At 38.6% G+C, this 16,222-nt stretch overlaps 1 protein-coding gene across 3 annotated transcripts in view; it reads right to left on the reverse strand.

Moving 5' to 3' along the window:
• Positions 1-11,039: 11,039 nt before the first annotated feature.
• Positions 11,040-16,222, reverse strand: part of scube1 (signal peptide, CUB domain, EGF-like 1) — a 113,435-nt gene continuing 108,252 nt past the window's right edge. For all 3 annotated transcript variants that reach the window (XM_053313919.1, XM_053313918.1, XM_053313917.1), the window contains 10 exons: positions 15,764-15,880; positions 15,434-15,592; positions 14,918-15,121; positions 14,644-14,805; positions 13,914-14,081; positions 13,248-13,409; positions 12,844-13,041; positions 11,824-11,976; positions 11,612-11,691; positions 11,040-11,516 (listed from right to left, as the gene is read on the reverse strand). In XM_053313919.1, the coding sequence (XP_053169894.1) occupies positions 11,364-11,516; positions 11,612-11,691; positions 11,824-11,976; positions 12,844-13,041; positions 13,248-13,409; positions 13,914-14,081; positions 14,644-14,805; positions 14,918-15,121; positions 15,434-15,592; positions 15,764-15,880 (1,556 nt within the window). In that variant the 3' untranslated portion in view covers positions 11,040-11,363. The remainder of the gene's footprint in view (positions 11,517-11,611; positions 11,692-11,823; positions 11,977-12,843; positions 13,042-13,247; positions 13,410-13,913; positions 14,082-14,643; positions 14,806-14,917; positions 15,122-15,433; positions 15,593-15,763; positions 15,881-16,222) is intronic.

Here is a 16,222-nt window from a genome sequence, read left to right on the forward strand (position 1 = left end):
CACACACACACACACACACACACACCAGTCCTGCCCACTGTAGCTCCCGGTGAGCGGTGCAGTGAGGAGAAGCAGAGATGGAGCTCAGTCCTGGTCACACAGAGACAAAAAAAGAAGAAAAAAGAATCACACTGGTTTCATTATAAGGCTCCCACTGGGACCACCAGGGCCGTGACCGGGATTTAAATAACTGTGAGCCCCCCTCTCCTCCCTCCTCATATTTACAGTATTCATTCAGTCAGATTTATATTCCATCATGAGGATTTAAAGGCAGTTTTGAAGCCTTCACCACGCTGCCAAGAATATCACTCAATCCTAATCCTGAATCCATCTGTTTCCTTGTATCCCTTTATTTATGTATTCACCACCTTTACTTATGTATTCACCAGTTTTAGGACATATAGTAAACACTAATAACTTGTGTCTGATGATATTTTATAATATTCATTTCAGACGTTTAACTGCTGGACTCTGCTTCACTGACAGCTCCACTCTCACTGTACTTTCCTCCTACAGCAGTCTGCTGGTGTCACATACATCATTCTGCACAGTGAAGCTCAAACATCAGTGTGAAGGAAGAGGAACATTTGTGAGTGAAGGGAGATAAAGTAAAAGTAGAAACCTCAAAGTAAAAGTTGTCCATTACAAGTCAGATTGTTGCAGAATAGAAATACAACATTTACACACTTTACTGGGTTCTAATTAATTATTTGATTTAAGTGCATGCAGGAATTCAACCACTTTATATACTATTACCTCTATCCTCACTCAGGACATTAAGGAAAGTATAATCATATAATCATCAGGATATATATATAATCATAATGGATAAGAAAGACAATATTTCCCTCTGAAACATGGCAGAGTTGAAGTAGCATAACATGGAAATACTCAAAGTACACAAACTTAAATACAGGACCTGAGTAAAAGAACTTTTTAACAGTGTTTAAAATCCAACATTTAATTTGTATAAAACTGCCAGTCAGACTCCCACATCACAGCAAATAACAGGAAGATTAGACCTTTGGTGACTTCAGATGGAAGTTGTGGTGCTGGTTGGGACTGTCAGTGTCATGTGTATGAGTCAAGATGTCATGTGTTTTTTAAAAATGTGAGATAGTGGATGTTAGGTTCATTCTTAAAACGGGTGAGACGGATACATAATTCATTTTCAAATTGATCTGAGGAATATTTTCTCAATTTTTTGATTGAAAATGTCATTTTATAAACCAGTCTGTTTTGTCCAGCAAATAGTCTGAACTCTGAAGCAGTAAGTTCACTATCACAAAGGACCAAAGACATCAGAAAATATTGTAACATTTTAAAATTGTTGCTTAAAAATGAAATTAAAAATTGTTCCTGTGGATCGACTAATTGAATAATTATTTCTGCTCTAGTCTTTGTTGTTTCTATAATATCTCTACATGGATTTAAGAGTATAATTTGAATTTCATATGACTGCAAAAAGCTTAACTGTAATATGTCCTTTATTTGATTATTTAGCCCTTGAATGGAAATTTTAAGATAAGCAGTCTGTCAATGGACCGATAGAATTCTTTTTCTTTCACATGAAAATCTACTTTTTTCATGGATTTCATGAGTCGTGTCATTTTCTCGATGCTTTCCTCGTGAATCCGTCTTTTCTGTCTCAACATACTGGATGTGAAACTCTTCTCTGGAAATCCCTGGAACAAAACAATAGAGAGAGATACGAAGTGAAAGTGGATTTATCTCACTCCAGGGACAGTAATATATTCTTCATTTGAGAAAACTCACTTTAAAAGAATGAACAGAAAATGGGCCACATGCAGGAGACAGACACACAAAGCAGCAAACAGATCAATATGTAGTTTTGTATTATAAACCTTGTTAAACTGAGGGCTGCTGAACCCACAGGCTGTCCAATCTTTCTGCTGAAATGAAAAAAAAAGAATGGACTCTCCATCATTTACTGGCTGTGTAAGGGATAATCAGTGAAATTACAGCATTACAGCATATCGCCACCTCTGCTCCTGTTTATCTGCAGGTAATTGGACTGGGATTTAGTCTGGTAATGAGCTAAACAAATAGACCACAATCTGGAGCTCAAACACATGCATCCAAAACCAGCAAGTTAGTGGAAGCTTTCACAGTCACATGTTGGGGTGAGTGTGCCACCTGCTGGTTAAATGTGGTCAGTTTGTTAAAAAAAAAAACCCAAACATAATCTGCTGATCAGAAATCACTCAGCACTCTCTCCATCTGTACCTGCAGGGTTGACTACATTTCATTCTGACATGAAAAAAACACCTGAACACTGTCTGCTGGCTGCCAATTCAAACCTACAAGGTGCACAGTGTATCTGCATTTTACACATCTGTTGAAAAATCGTTGGAAACACATGTTGTAACATGTATTGATCATCTTTGATTTGAATATAGTTTCTAAAAGAAAGTATATAAACAGTACATAAGTACAACTGGGTTAAATAAAAGCAAAGACAATACACTAAATACATTAGGCCTAATTAATGAAATTACACAAGAAGTTATGATGCTGTATAGTTTTTATGAATTGACTTTAATCATTTATTAATACTGAAATATCCTCCATGGTACTGTTTTTAAGGAAATCATACCTTTTAAAGTCTTTTAATGAAAATGTTTTTTTCTTTTAGTCTTTTGTCATATTTTCCTGTATTCTTCAGTTGTGTATGACATGCAACTGGAATAGAACCAGAGACTTTATGATGCATGTGTAGTAAACATCCAGCTCATTGGAAATGTCTTTTGATTCAGATTTTTCTAAAGATAATGAGGAATTTCAAACCTTTTGCCATTGGATTGTAATGACTCAGAATGTGCTAGACCCAAAAGCAACAGTCCAAACAAACTAAGCTAAAAGAGAAAGGTCCAAAAAAGTTTCAGTCAGAATGAGAGCAGGCATGTGGCTTTACAATCTGACAGACAGTAAATGACAAAGGGTTGTATAGGAAAGGAAGACTCAATGGGAGGCTGATGAGGATGATAAGGACCAGCTGTGGAAGAGGGGGATGAAGCTCCGGTGAGGGGAATGAGGTGATTTCAGGACAGAGTGTGGCAAGGTCTGCAATGAAAGGAGAGTTAGTAAAACAAGCAGATTAACAGAGAATAAACCAAAACAGTCCTTAATAGACGACCTCATGACATGGGTAGGTTGTTCCTGTTCAAAACATGGCTGTTGGGAACGGGCCAGTTGCATATTATTTCTCAAGATATATATGCACTATATCTGTATATATATGTTGCAGTACATGCAGAGATAAATGTATCAATTAAAATGATCAGAAATTATGAAGTTAAATGGTTTGAATCCAGACAGAGCAGCTTGCTGTTTGCTTGTTTGTTCAAAGTTTAGAAGTTTATTAATACTAAACATGTTGTGTGTCTAAATTGCATCAAATTCGACACTGCATGTCCTTGGGTCCTCAGCAATACGTCCGCCAAGTGTGAAATCGATCGGATGAACAGTTCTCGAGATATGCATAGAACATACATACATACAGACATACAGACAGACAGACAGACAGACAGACAGACAGACAGACAGACAGACTTGTTAGATGCAGTGCCTGTTCAAAACATCTCTGAGTGATCCTGCAGTGAATCTTGTACATACTTGTTAAGTTTCGTTCATAATACACAGAACAATAGTAGAGCTTAATCTCAGTTTTTCAAGTCATTATCACTACAGATGGAGTCCCACCTCTGACCATAATGTGTGCTGTGATAGCAGAGTGGTGCTGTCCATATTTCTGCCTGTTGACTGTTGTTGAGCAGAAGAAGACGCAAATCAACATTGTTTATGAGGTATTATTAATATATGTCTCCATCCAAATAACTCGGCACTGCACTTTCTTAGATACTCAGTAATACACCTGCCAAATGCGAAGTAGATTGGATGAACAGTTGTTGAGAAATGTCAAGGACATACATACATACAGACATTCCTTTCTTTATGGCTAGATTACACAACACAGCAAATGTACTTTTTCTTCTTTTTCTTCTCACATCTTATAAGTTATGTAAGTTACACATTGTGTTATTTAGGTATACATAATTCAATAAAGGTTTAGATATTAAATATTGGCCTTGGCCCCCAAATTATATATGATATGTCGCCTTCTCCACCGAGAGCTGGGTCTGGAAATTGATGTATGTCACTTTACTTACTGTAAATAGATGAGTGTGCATCAGAGGACTGTTAATATTCTGAAAACAGAGTAACTGAAGATATTTAATGGAATAGATAAATATAAAAGATTGAAAATTGTTCTTTTTCCACATTTGTTACATGTATCCTACAACTTCCCATGTGGCACCAGATCAATCTGTAATTAAATCAAACTGCACTGTTTGTCACAAAGTCAGTGCAGTTTGGCTCTTTATCACTTCATATTCAGTGAACTTTCAGCAGAGCGACTGATGGAGGGAAAGGCAACAAGATAGTGAAGGGAGAGTAATCTCAGCATCTGGCACAGTTGCATTTGCCTGCAGATGCTGGCTGCTGATTGGATGTCCTGTAAAGATCACGTAGGAAATATCAGATCTGCCTGTCAAATATGATTAATGACAAAACAGGAGAACAGTTGAGGACTTACAGTAATATTCTAAACAGACTGTGAACTCCTTCATTAAAGAAGATTGTCATTGTCATTTACATCTGGGACTTCCTCTCATTTTCTTGTAATCTGTAATTAATTTGTGGTCATCTTAGAAATAAAAATATTTCAGTATCTGATTAGCATGAAATTACCTGCTGTTCCCAAAAAGACCCTAAAAAAGAAGACATGAAAATTTGTAAGGTGACGTGTATTATTTCCTCCAGCTTTCTCTACTTCCTGAGGGTGTCAGCTGATTGATAGGGAGAAGAGTATAATGTAATGCAGCAGTGATATGAAAACACTTGGCTCAGGCAGAAATGAAAAACACTAAAACAAAGTCTGGTCAAATCAAATGCAGGTGTCATGCTGTGATGGATTGTCTTGCTTGGCAGAAGCTGTTTTTTTTTTAAATTTTATACCTGAGACAAACAAACAACAGCTAATGTTTGCTTCTGAATGAGGGAAAATACAGGAGACTTCCAAATATGCTGATTTTGTACAGAATGGAATGAGGTAAGGAGCAATATGTCACCTTTTTGTTCCAAATCTATAGTTTACCCTTTATCAATGAGTGGATATTCAATCAGATCCATGTGTCTCAGATTTTGACAAACCTGAGTTTCCCAATCAGCAAACAGAAAGAAGTGCTGTATACCAACTCCTGCTTTAAGATCTCTTAGCTAAAACCACTGAAGTTATGGTTTTTAAAGGGGACCTATCATGCATGATTCCAGGTCTATATTTTACTCTGGGGGTTCTACTGGAATATATTTGCATGATTAACAGTTAAAAAAAAATTCTGATTTATCTTACATGCTGCTCTTTTTTGGAACCCCCTTAGTTCAGCCTATCTAAAACAGGCTGTTTTTGCTTCTGTCTCTTTAAGGCCCCACTCTCTTCTGATTGGCCAGCTCCTGAAGCTATGCAAACAAACAGCAGTAGTTGGAGTTCACTGCTTTTCTCGTTCTTTACTCAAATAAAGATGTTAGAACAAAAATCAGATAGAATCAGAATCAGAGAGCGGACAATGCAAACGATGTATAGAAATACCTTAGCAACAACCATAGCAACAACACTACGGAATAGAAGGTGACATCATTTGAGTCAGTTTATCTAATTTCACATAAAAGGCTTAATAAACCCTTTTTTCACATATGCATATATAAACACATATTGATTTCTAAAATTAGGTTCCCTAAAACAGAGTAACTAAAGGAACATTTCAAAGGTTTATCCAAGTTAGGGTGTTTTAATTATGACTGAATGTGGTGGTATATGATATAAACTCATTTCTAACAGTCCAGGTTTGTGGGCTAATAATGACTAATTACTAATTTTGTGGGCTTCAGTGTAGATGTGTGCATCAAGTACATTATTCTAATTGTTCTGATTCTCACCTCCAAAGACTTTACAGATGTTTTAACAGTTTGAATCCAAAGAAAAATCCAAAGTATTCTCTTCACCTTCTAAGTAAAACCCAACAAAGAAATGGAATTTGAATGAGAACAAAAAAAAAAAATCATCGCAGTGTGGATGATGATGATGATGATGATGATGAGTGTTTCTGATGTAGCATCCAGATGTGCCGCACAGATTGTGTGGCTTGAAGATAAGAGCAATATTAGCAGCGTCAGCTAAATTTTCCGGAAGCGTACTTTAGGCCGGTTGTGTGTAACGGTACATAGAACCACGTCTGAGGAAAGATAAGAGATATAATGAGCAGATACAAGACGTTCCACAAGGGCTTATCCTGAGCCTGTTTTTTTTCCTTTCTTTTAACTGTGGATGAGAAGATTTAACACGGACACACACACAAAAGAGACGACTCGGGTGTGTTTTCTGCTACTGTTTTATTTAATTTGTTCAGTACTGGAGTTTCATGGACCAAACAATGGCACAACACTGCGTTACAGTTTCTCTCTTTGGGTACAACCGACTAACACAAACGTTAAAATTATTCCTCTACAAAATGGACTAAAGTACATACAAACATACACAGTCTCTTTTTCTATCACAGGCGCCCGGCACAAAAACTCACTGCTCACACACACACACACACACACACACACACACACACACACACACACACACACACACACACACACACACACACACACACACACACACACACACAGAATTACACACACACACACTTGTCATCCTCAGACTCTCTTATACACACACACACACACACACACACACACACACACACACACACACACACACACACACACACACACAAACATGCACCCATCCATTCACAATAGAATACATTCTCAGGAAAAAAAAACAGTCAATTATAAATTTTAGAGCATTTCATATCATTTTTTTCATAACACTCATATTGAACAGTGCCCACCTCAAACAGGAAGCAGGCCGTACCTGAACATGTGTGTGTGTGGCAGCTATGTGGCAAGGCCTGAACAATACCTAATAATAGTTTGTTTTTTCTTTTAGGGGAATTCAATGATGATCCAGTGAGAATAAGCACTGACCTCACTGATATTTAAGGTTATGGTTTGCCTTTCAGAGGGGGAGGGGGGATTATCTGAATCAGCCAATTCCTGTAATAATCTGTTTATCTTTGTATATTGTGGGATCAGCTCAGTGCTATGCAGGACCATACCTGTGCTCCTTCCTGCTTCAGCTCATTAATTACAAATTGTGTACACTTTACAGGACTGAGTTCAACTTTTTTTGATTGATTTTGTGCCTTCTAGCCATTGGTTTCATTACAGTACACTATGAAAATCAACGTGCAGAGACTTGAAAAAAAACATCACTAAGAACATGTTGTACTTTTACTTCATGTACAGTTAGGCTGTCATGTGAGAATGATCAGAATATGAACTGACTGTATGTTCAAGGATATTCCAGCATACTATATTTCAAAAAAGTATAGCGGATATGTGTTTCACTTTGATGCTGCAACTTAAAATTCCGTTTTCATGCGGTACTCTCTACTCTAAGCTTGGCTAGCAGTTGCTAATATCTTATTTCCCAAAGTGCCAAACACAGTTTGATTAAATGAAATGAAAACAATTAGAAATGTGTTACCAGGAACAATATGAGCAATGCAGCAACACTGTTTTCAGAGCATAGAGACACTATTATCAAATCAGGGGATTCTGTGAAGACATTCTGCAGAAAAACAAGTCAGATCAGGTTTAATGAGGTAAAATGGATTATCCTTGTGTAATATTACACTGACAGCCAGGACAGTAATCAGCTGGGTAGTACAGAGGGTGTGTTTCATAAAAATCTGTCCAAATCTGATGATAGTCCATATTTGTTTAATTAATCTATATATAAGTATTGTGTGTGTTGTCCAAAATTTAAACATACATCAATGAGACACACATGTTCCGCCATTACCATGAACACACATACTTTAGTTTCTTTTAATTCAATCACACATACTGTCCTGCTGCTCCATAGAGCACCAAATGTGGATTAAATTAGTCCCCAATAAATATAATATTTCCTCCTTTTACTGTGAAGTTTGATAAAAAAAACTACAGTTAGCAGCTGTTTTAGGGAATTATTGAGCCTTAAAAAAAAGAAAATGTGTATTTATGAGTTGTTTCTGAAGTTACATGTTCAGTAGGAACTGTTGGGTTTGGTACTGACAGCTGCAGACAGAGTAGGGAAGTTATTAGTATTTAGCAAACTGGAGGCTTTGGTTCAATTGGCTTGATGTAAAAAGATGCTGTTTAACTATGTACGTATGTTTTAGTATGTCATCAAACATATACTGAAGATAAACAGATAACATGAAGCTGTATGACAGAAACATGAAATCAGGGAATTGTTCACAGTGATGTATTATTTATCTCAAGTATGCTGCACGTTGATTTTCAGTGTACTTGCACTAAGGTAAACTACTGCAATGAATTGTATGGAAGGTATCAAAAGACATAACGCGTTGGTCTATTAATAAAGTTCTTCTATACTACAAGTGTTGCTGGAGCTTTGACATAACAGTGCACACAATTTGCAGTTAAAGGGCTAAAACACACAAATAACCTCCAGTATGGTTCTATAATCTAAACTGTGTGAGCTTTGATGAGCTAGCACTGACACTTCCTCATCTTCCTTGTGCACAGCACAAAGACTACACTGTAACACCAGTGAGGGATATTACATGAGCTCTACCGCAATTAAATGCATCTTTATATTCTGTCAGGGGGAACTTTTCTTTTCCTTTTTCTTTTCTTCTCTTTTCTTTAGGAACAAAATAACATAAAAATATAGTTCACTGGCTAACAGTTGAGCTGCAAGTGCTATGGACACACAGACGCTCTTCTTATTCAGACCGTGTCCCTGCCACTACATTCACCTTCAGACCAACACTCCAGTCACAACATACGCTTTTCAACTCCAGTCGCATTGTGCAGATATAGCGTCCATCTTCAGTATGCGGTAAAAGATTTCATAGACATATTAGTACCAACGGGAATGACACAGAAACATTTAGTCGGGTTATAAAAGAAAAGCAGAGTACACCCACCCATACTTCCTGTTTTAATGAAAAGTGATTGCATCTGGGGGTGAATGCAGATATTTGAAGCAGGTATATAGTAGTATGTATGGAGTGCCATCATACAAGAAGCCATTCATGGAGGCGCTTCCTCTCTCTGGCAGCTGTGGGAGATGTATGGAGCTGGAACTGTAGATGATCCCATGCATACGCTGTCTTTTCTCTGTGCGCTTGACTTTAACATACAGTCAGGTTTTTGAGATGTTTCCTCTTGTATGTGTGTATGTATGTGTGTGTGTTTGTGTGTGTGTGTGTGTGTGTGTGTGTGTGTGTGTGTGTGTGTGTGTGTGTGTGTGTGTGAATGGGGGTTGAAGCTGCTGTAACAGAGATTTTGGGGTAACTGCAAGCTACGGAGTGGGAGCAATAAGAGGAGACACAACGCTTTTTGTTTCTCTCTCTCTCTCTCTCTCTCTCTCTCTCTCTCTATCCTCGACGCCAAAACGTGGCACATTTCAAACAACACAAAAAAAAGGTAACAAATACGTAACTTAGATCTTTTTTTTTTCTCCTACAGTTTAAAATATAAAATTCAAGTGCAATTAACGTTCCAAATATTAGTTACATCACATACATTTCTCTCTAAAGTAACAATCTGTTACTTGCAGGTAGTTTATCTCATCTTGTTATATATCTTTTTTTTTTATTTAAAAAAAAAAAAAATTACAATATAGACTTTCTGATTCATCCCATTTAATCTTTCCTGTGCTCCAATGGCTAAAGCACCCCTCTTTGACATTTCTTTGAATTCATTTGTGTTTTGAGTGCACAGATTGTTTTTTCTCATCTCTGTCTCGTGCACATCTTGGTGGTGGTGGAGGGATGGGGGGCAGGGGGCGGGGGCAAATATAGAAATCCAAATTCGGGATACATCCATGTACACTGTGTGGGCCTCTACATCCTAACACATCATGCATGTTACACCTGTGCATATCCACACCAACATTACTTGTCTCTCGCACATCTGTACATCTGTCTAGAACGTCTGTGATGTGGGCTTCTGCAACTTCTGACAAGTTCAGTATAAATATCACAAAAAACATAAAAACAACACAGAAAACAAAGCAGAGCAAAAAAAATTAAACAAAATAAAAGCAGAGGAGTGAAAGGAAGAAGATACAGATGTGGAAAATGACTGGAAGAGATGAAGATTTAGTAGATGGTGTGCAGACATAGGGTTTGACCGATATATTGGTTTGCTGATACTGGCCTTTATTAAATACTGGGGGGGGGGTGTCATTTAACAATAACATGAACCTAGATAACCCCAATGTATGATTTAATCATGCTTTACAGATGACTAAATACTACTTTTAATGAATGACTAAGACAAGTTTGAGGCTGTCCAGGTTGAAATGCTGCTTGATTTGCACTTTTGAACTTTTGATCTAAGAGACACAGAAAGCTTCATTGGCATAAACATGTGTCCAGACCTGGCAACCCAAAGTTATTTTCATTCATGTAGTAAAACAGCATATTACTGATGAGTAAAGCATTAACAAACATTTAATATAAACAAACAGCTACACCCATCTGATCTGATGCAGCTTCTTCCTCTGACAACAGCTCAGTAAAAAATGTATGATACTAGTTTTGTTGGGAACTGATTATATTATTTACTCAATTAAAAAGTCTAACAGCTACTGTACTAAAATATCCGTTACAATGGAAGATACTTAACTTTGTATGATATTGTTAGTTTTCTGATTATTAACAAATCTGTAGTATTTTATAGCTTGATTTTTACTCAGTATTAAACCTGCAACACCAACATTGGCAGATATTGCACTTTGAATTACCTATCATATGTATGTTTTTTCTATCATCATCCCAGCTGGGAGAAAAACAACACTCTATACTTGGTATGTTTGGTATAAAAAAAGGATCAAATTAAAGGAAACAATATATACACACAATATATATCACGTCATGAATATTCTGCTACATTATAAAAAAATATTGGCACTGGCCTTTAAAAAAAAAAACCCATATCGGTCAAACCTTACAGAGAGAGCTGCGTTACTGGATGAGAGGAGGATCAGTTCATCATGTGTTACTAGTTAAAGGGGTCAAAGATGAGGAAAGGCATCATGTGACAAACACAGGAAAAGAAGACAAGTCATAGAACTGGTACGTCAATGTGCTGACAGAGGCGGGGGTGGGGGGGGGGGGGGGTCTTTAACAGGGCAGTGGAGAGGTTCCCGTCTATTTGTACGGCCGTAGGAACCTGGTGACTTTGGAGCGCAGCAGCTTGATGAAGGAGCGAGGAAACATCTCTTTGGACTCTTGTGCTGTGTACCTGAAGTAGTTCTGGGGGTGGGCCAGCACGTCAAACAGGGCCTTTATCAGCTTCTTGTCCTGGAGGGAGGAAGTAGGGACAATTGTATCAGTCCATTTGGAATAACTTTCCCTACCTGTACTTGTTTTTATGTACATGTGTGTAGAGCTCAAACCTTCAGGATTTCCTGGTGGTTCTCTGAGGCGTACAGTCTACCGTCTCTCACTATGTCCTCTATCAGCTGCTGGTAGTCCTCTGCAACACAACAAGATCATAATGATAACTTTACATGAGTCAAATTCACTTTTCTTTACTAAAATGTATGAATTTCACAACTAGAACATGCCTCTGGATGTGACATTTCTACACTTGTTGAAGCTGACTCACCATCGTAGGTCACATATGGAACTTGGAACCCTTTGCCGCTGTTCCCCTCGTTGGTCTTGAACTGGATCCAGAGCTTGCGAGAGCGAGAGGTGAAGGCGATTGGCCGCTCGTAGGTCTGACACGTCTCGTAGGTGGTGATGGAGGTGGGAACAGCTGGAAGGACACATGATAGGTTACTATGCTAGAGAGAGATCACTACAGGTAAACAGCTCAGCAGTCTGGATCAGAGTTCTCAGTAGAGCCTGACTGATATATCGGTCAGATGATATTATTTGCCGATATTGACCTATCACAGATATATTGATATCAGCAAATATGTGTATATATATATAGCACTTAATGTATACTTACCATTACATTACCTTATTACCATTACATATCTGTGTTTGATAACTACATTGTATGTGAACATGTAATGACAATAAAGGCATTCATATAACATTATCAGCCAATATATCGATATCAGAATGTTTTTGCTCCCTTATATCGGTTCTGGCATCGGCTCCTAAAATTCAGTATCAGTCGGAACCTAGTTCTCATACTTTCTAAAGTCAGACTTAAGCTGGCAGTTTGATAGCAGGTTGCCTAAAAATTGAAACATGAACCTAAAATAATAAAGCAAGTCTACTTGAATCCATGTACTATATATGAGCATGTGTGAGATGACTTTCAGTCAGACTGTGGAGCAGCTCTGAACCACAGCTGGGAGAGAATTAATGTGCATGATGTGACAGCATGATGAGTGTCATCCTTGCATGGTTAATCATGCGTAGAAGAGGATTGTTGTGAGAAAACAAAGGGATGAAATGCCTCATTGACATAAATGCAGAGGTTAATATTTAATCAAAACCCAATGCCACACACAGGAACACAGTGGTGTGCTTTTTTTAGGAAAAAATAAGCACTATGCATAATGAGGGACATAAATAGACTTTAAGTTTGAGTTCATTCAGTTGTAATATAATGTATTAATCATAAGCTGCATAAACAATGAACTCATAAATTGGATTCTGTGTTTACCACTCTTCCTCATGACCAGCACGTCTCCACACTCATCCTCGATGGGGAGGAAGATCTCTGGTACCACGATGAGAATCCGCCTCTTGTGTGGCGGGTTGATGGTCCAGACACAGTCCACATTGGACGGGTAGTCTCCAGGGTAGTTGGGAGACTCGATGTAGCCTGTGTACTCCCCCAGCTCACCTCCACACAGCTGGTCTGTGGACAAAATAATAGAAACAACTTACAATCTTAAAATCTCACACATCACAATACATCAGCTACTACAACTTTAAAAATGACCACTGCTGTCAATCATTCCGTGGGTCTACACACTTAACCTGCTCTGCTGCCACTCTGGATAAGGGTCTTAGATAAATAGTTTAGAAGCAGGTGATATAAATATAAATGTGGAGCAGCATTACTTTTGCAGTGGGAGACGTTGGTGGCACCGTCAAAGTCAGTGGTGGTGTTCCCAGGACAGGTGATGCAGTAATTCTGCCCAAACTCAGACTGGTAGGTTCCTGCTGGGCAGCGGATGCAGCGGTGAGTGCTAGAGTTGTAGTAATGACCAGGAGCACAGTGCACTGAGGAGGAACAGCAAGAAGTCAGTAAACACACACATGAAGATATGAACAAACAGCAGGTTGTCTACAAGATGCATCACATAGCTGTGATATTATTCATGCCTGGATCACAGAACATGCACACTAACAAATCACTAAACCCTGTACAGATGACTTTATAATCTACTTGTGCAAATGACCATTGTGTACACATCTGCATGTGACTGTATGACTGTTCATTTAACATGCCAGCATGTTAAATGAACAGTTTAGATATGGCATAGGTGAATGTCAAGCTTTGTCAGTCTATAGAATATTCCAGTATGAATGCTATAACCCATGATCCAATGGTTAAGATAGGTGTGTTCAGTAAATGATTTGATTGTAGATACAAAATAAAGGTTTGTCATTTTGGTTGTTACAGTGTGATTTGATGGTGTGTATAGAAACTATGATAAAATCTATATAGTGACATAAGGAGACACAGAGAGATGCAGCATTTGACACGTGAACATAAAGCCTCACCTTTAGCCTCACAGTCCCTGAAGGTGACAGATCCTTCATACTTGGTCATGAGTCCTCCTCCACAGGGGAAGCAGAGGACCCGGCCTGGTTCTGGCTGGTAGGAGCCCAGCGTGCACTGCTGGCATGGACGAAACCCATCAATAGAGAAATGACCTGCTGGACACTGACCTGAGGGAGGACACAGGACAAACCTCCTCTAATTAATTTCCACTTCTCTGGTATTGACTTGATTTTAACTTTGTCTACGCACTTCATTTCTCTCCATAATCATCTATTCAAACTGTTTGAGCGCATTAAGATCATTAACACATGTGAGGATTTGTTCATCTGTGGATGAATCTTTTTCTGACCATGAAGAGCTCAGAAAGCACTAAAACTGCTCTTTGGTGCTCTCTTGTGGTGTAGCTCAAACTCACACTTGCTTTAATGACCTCAAGGTGGCACTAACCTGATATATTTAAACAAGTATAGTGCAGGAGGACAATGTAAATGTAGAAATGACTTCTTTTACTTTTTACAGATAGACATACTTCATTGATCCCCACAAGGGAAACTTTTATAGGTTTCACTGTAGGTGTAAGGTTTAAGACTTTTTAAAGTACTGTAGGTGTAAGGTTTAAGACTTTTTAAAGTACTGTAGGTGTAAGGTTTAAGACTTTTTAAAGTACTGTAGGTGTAAGGTTTGGGACTTTTAAGAGGCGGTTGGTGTAATGGTTGGGTGATTAGTTACCTCCACACTGAGACACATTCTTGGCACCAGCGATGCCCTGTCCTTCAGTGCTGGGACAAGGTTCACAGGACAGCTGACCCACCGTGTCCTGGTACGTACCAGAAGGACACTGGACACACTGTTCCTGCTCCCCGCTGTAATACGTCCCCACACCACAACTCACTGAGGAGGAAGACACATGTCAGTGCTTTGAGGGAATACTTTCTCTGGTTCCTGCTCATCTTATGAAAAGGTATTATAACACCAACTGACAGCTAGTAAACTGCAAGCTTACCACACTTTCCCTCACGTAGGACTTGTCCTGTGCTGCAGGCCTCGACTCCCTCCGGTACCCTGGATGGTTTTTGCGCCACTTCGTACTCAGTTCCAGAGAACTGGATGTAGAACTGCTGTTTGTTGATGGACCTCCTGAGCGTCCTCATGGCGCTCTGCAGCTTCTGCTTCATCTTCTCCCGCACACAGTCCAGATTACAGGAGTCTAAAGAAAAAAGTGTGTTTATCATAAGACAAACAATCTCATACAATGACAAATGGATTCTTTCTTTTGTTCCTTCAAAGATTATATCTCACATTGTGTCTCGTTTCTATTATGAATATCATAATGTATTCTATATATGGCTTGATACTACAAAAGAATTTACATTTTTTAAAACCATTTTTACAACTAATGATGGTTTTAACATTAACTGCCATCTTTCCAGTTTAATTCCTACATATTATTCAATATTATATTATTTCATATCTTAAATTGTATGTATGTTTATTATTTGAGTCTGAGTGAACATCACACCTGAGGCTTCCTCCTCCTTCATCTCCATCTCAAACTCAGCCGTGATGTGGGAAACTTCTTTGGAAGGAGATTTGCGTCCTCGTCTGCGTTTCTTGGACGAGTCACATTTGAGATTGACAAAAGTCACTTGGCAGTCGTCGGTACAGGGGAACTGGCCACCTTCCAGGTTACAAAAATAGAAGTGAAGAATGAGGAAGAGGAGATGGAGAAGGACAGTGATGAGATGAAGATGCAGCTTTAGATTAGAAGCAGTAGAGTGTGTAAAAGGAGGAGCAGAGCTGGTACTAATCCACCATGCCGCTCTGTGTGAGACGTTAGGGTTAGGGTTACCTTGCAGGCTCTGCCTGGATGAATCTCTGTGTTTCTCCTTGTTGCGAGGTCTCAGGTGACACTTGGCATCTTTGATCTTGAACCTGGCCTTCTGTTTGATGGGTGGGGCCAGAGTGTCTTATATACAGAGCAGAAACAAACAGTAGATTGTTAATCATGACATAGTATAGTGACAGATGAACAACTGTAGTAGTTTTTGTCTTTTGTCAAATGATTATGTGATTCTATTTTGCTCTGTTCAGATGAAACTGTGTGTAATATGAAGTAATGCACCTTCAGTGTGACCATAGACTGTTCTCATAAAGATGGATGAAGTGAGGTGTGACATCACCTGTTGGTTTACATTGGAGCCTTAGCTTACAGTGTGTGACTATTGATGACAAAGCAACAGACAACATGTACTATGTTTTGTGCTACAAATAAAAATTGAGCTGGCTTTTTTTAGTGATCCATTGACAC

This window comes from Scomber japonicus, chromosome 23, assembly GCF_027409825.1.
Source record: "Scomber japonicus isolate fScoJap1 chromosome 23, fScoJap1.pri, whole genome shotgun sequence".
NCBI classification, from domain to species: Eukaryota; Metazoa; Chordata; class Actinopteri; order Scombriformes; family Scombridae; genus Scomber; species Scomber japonicus.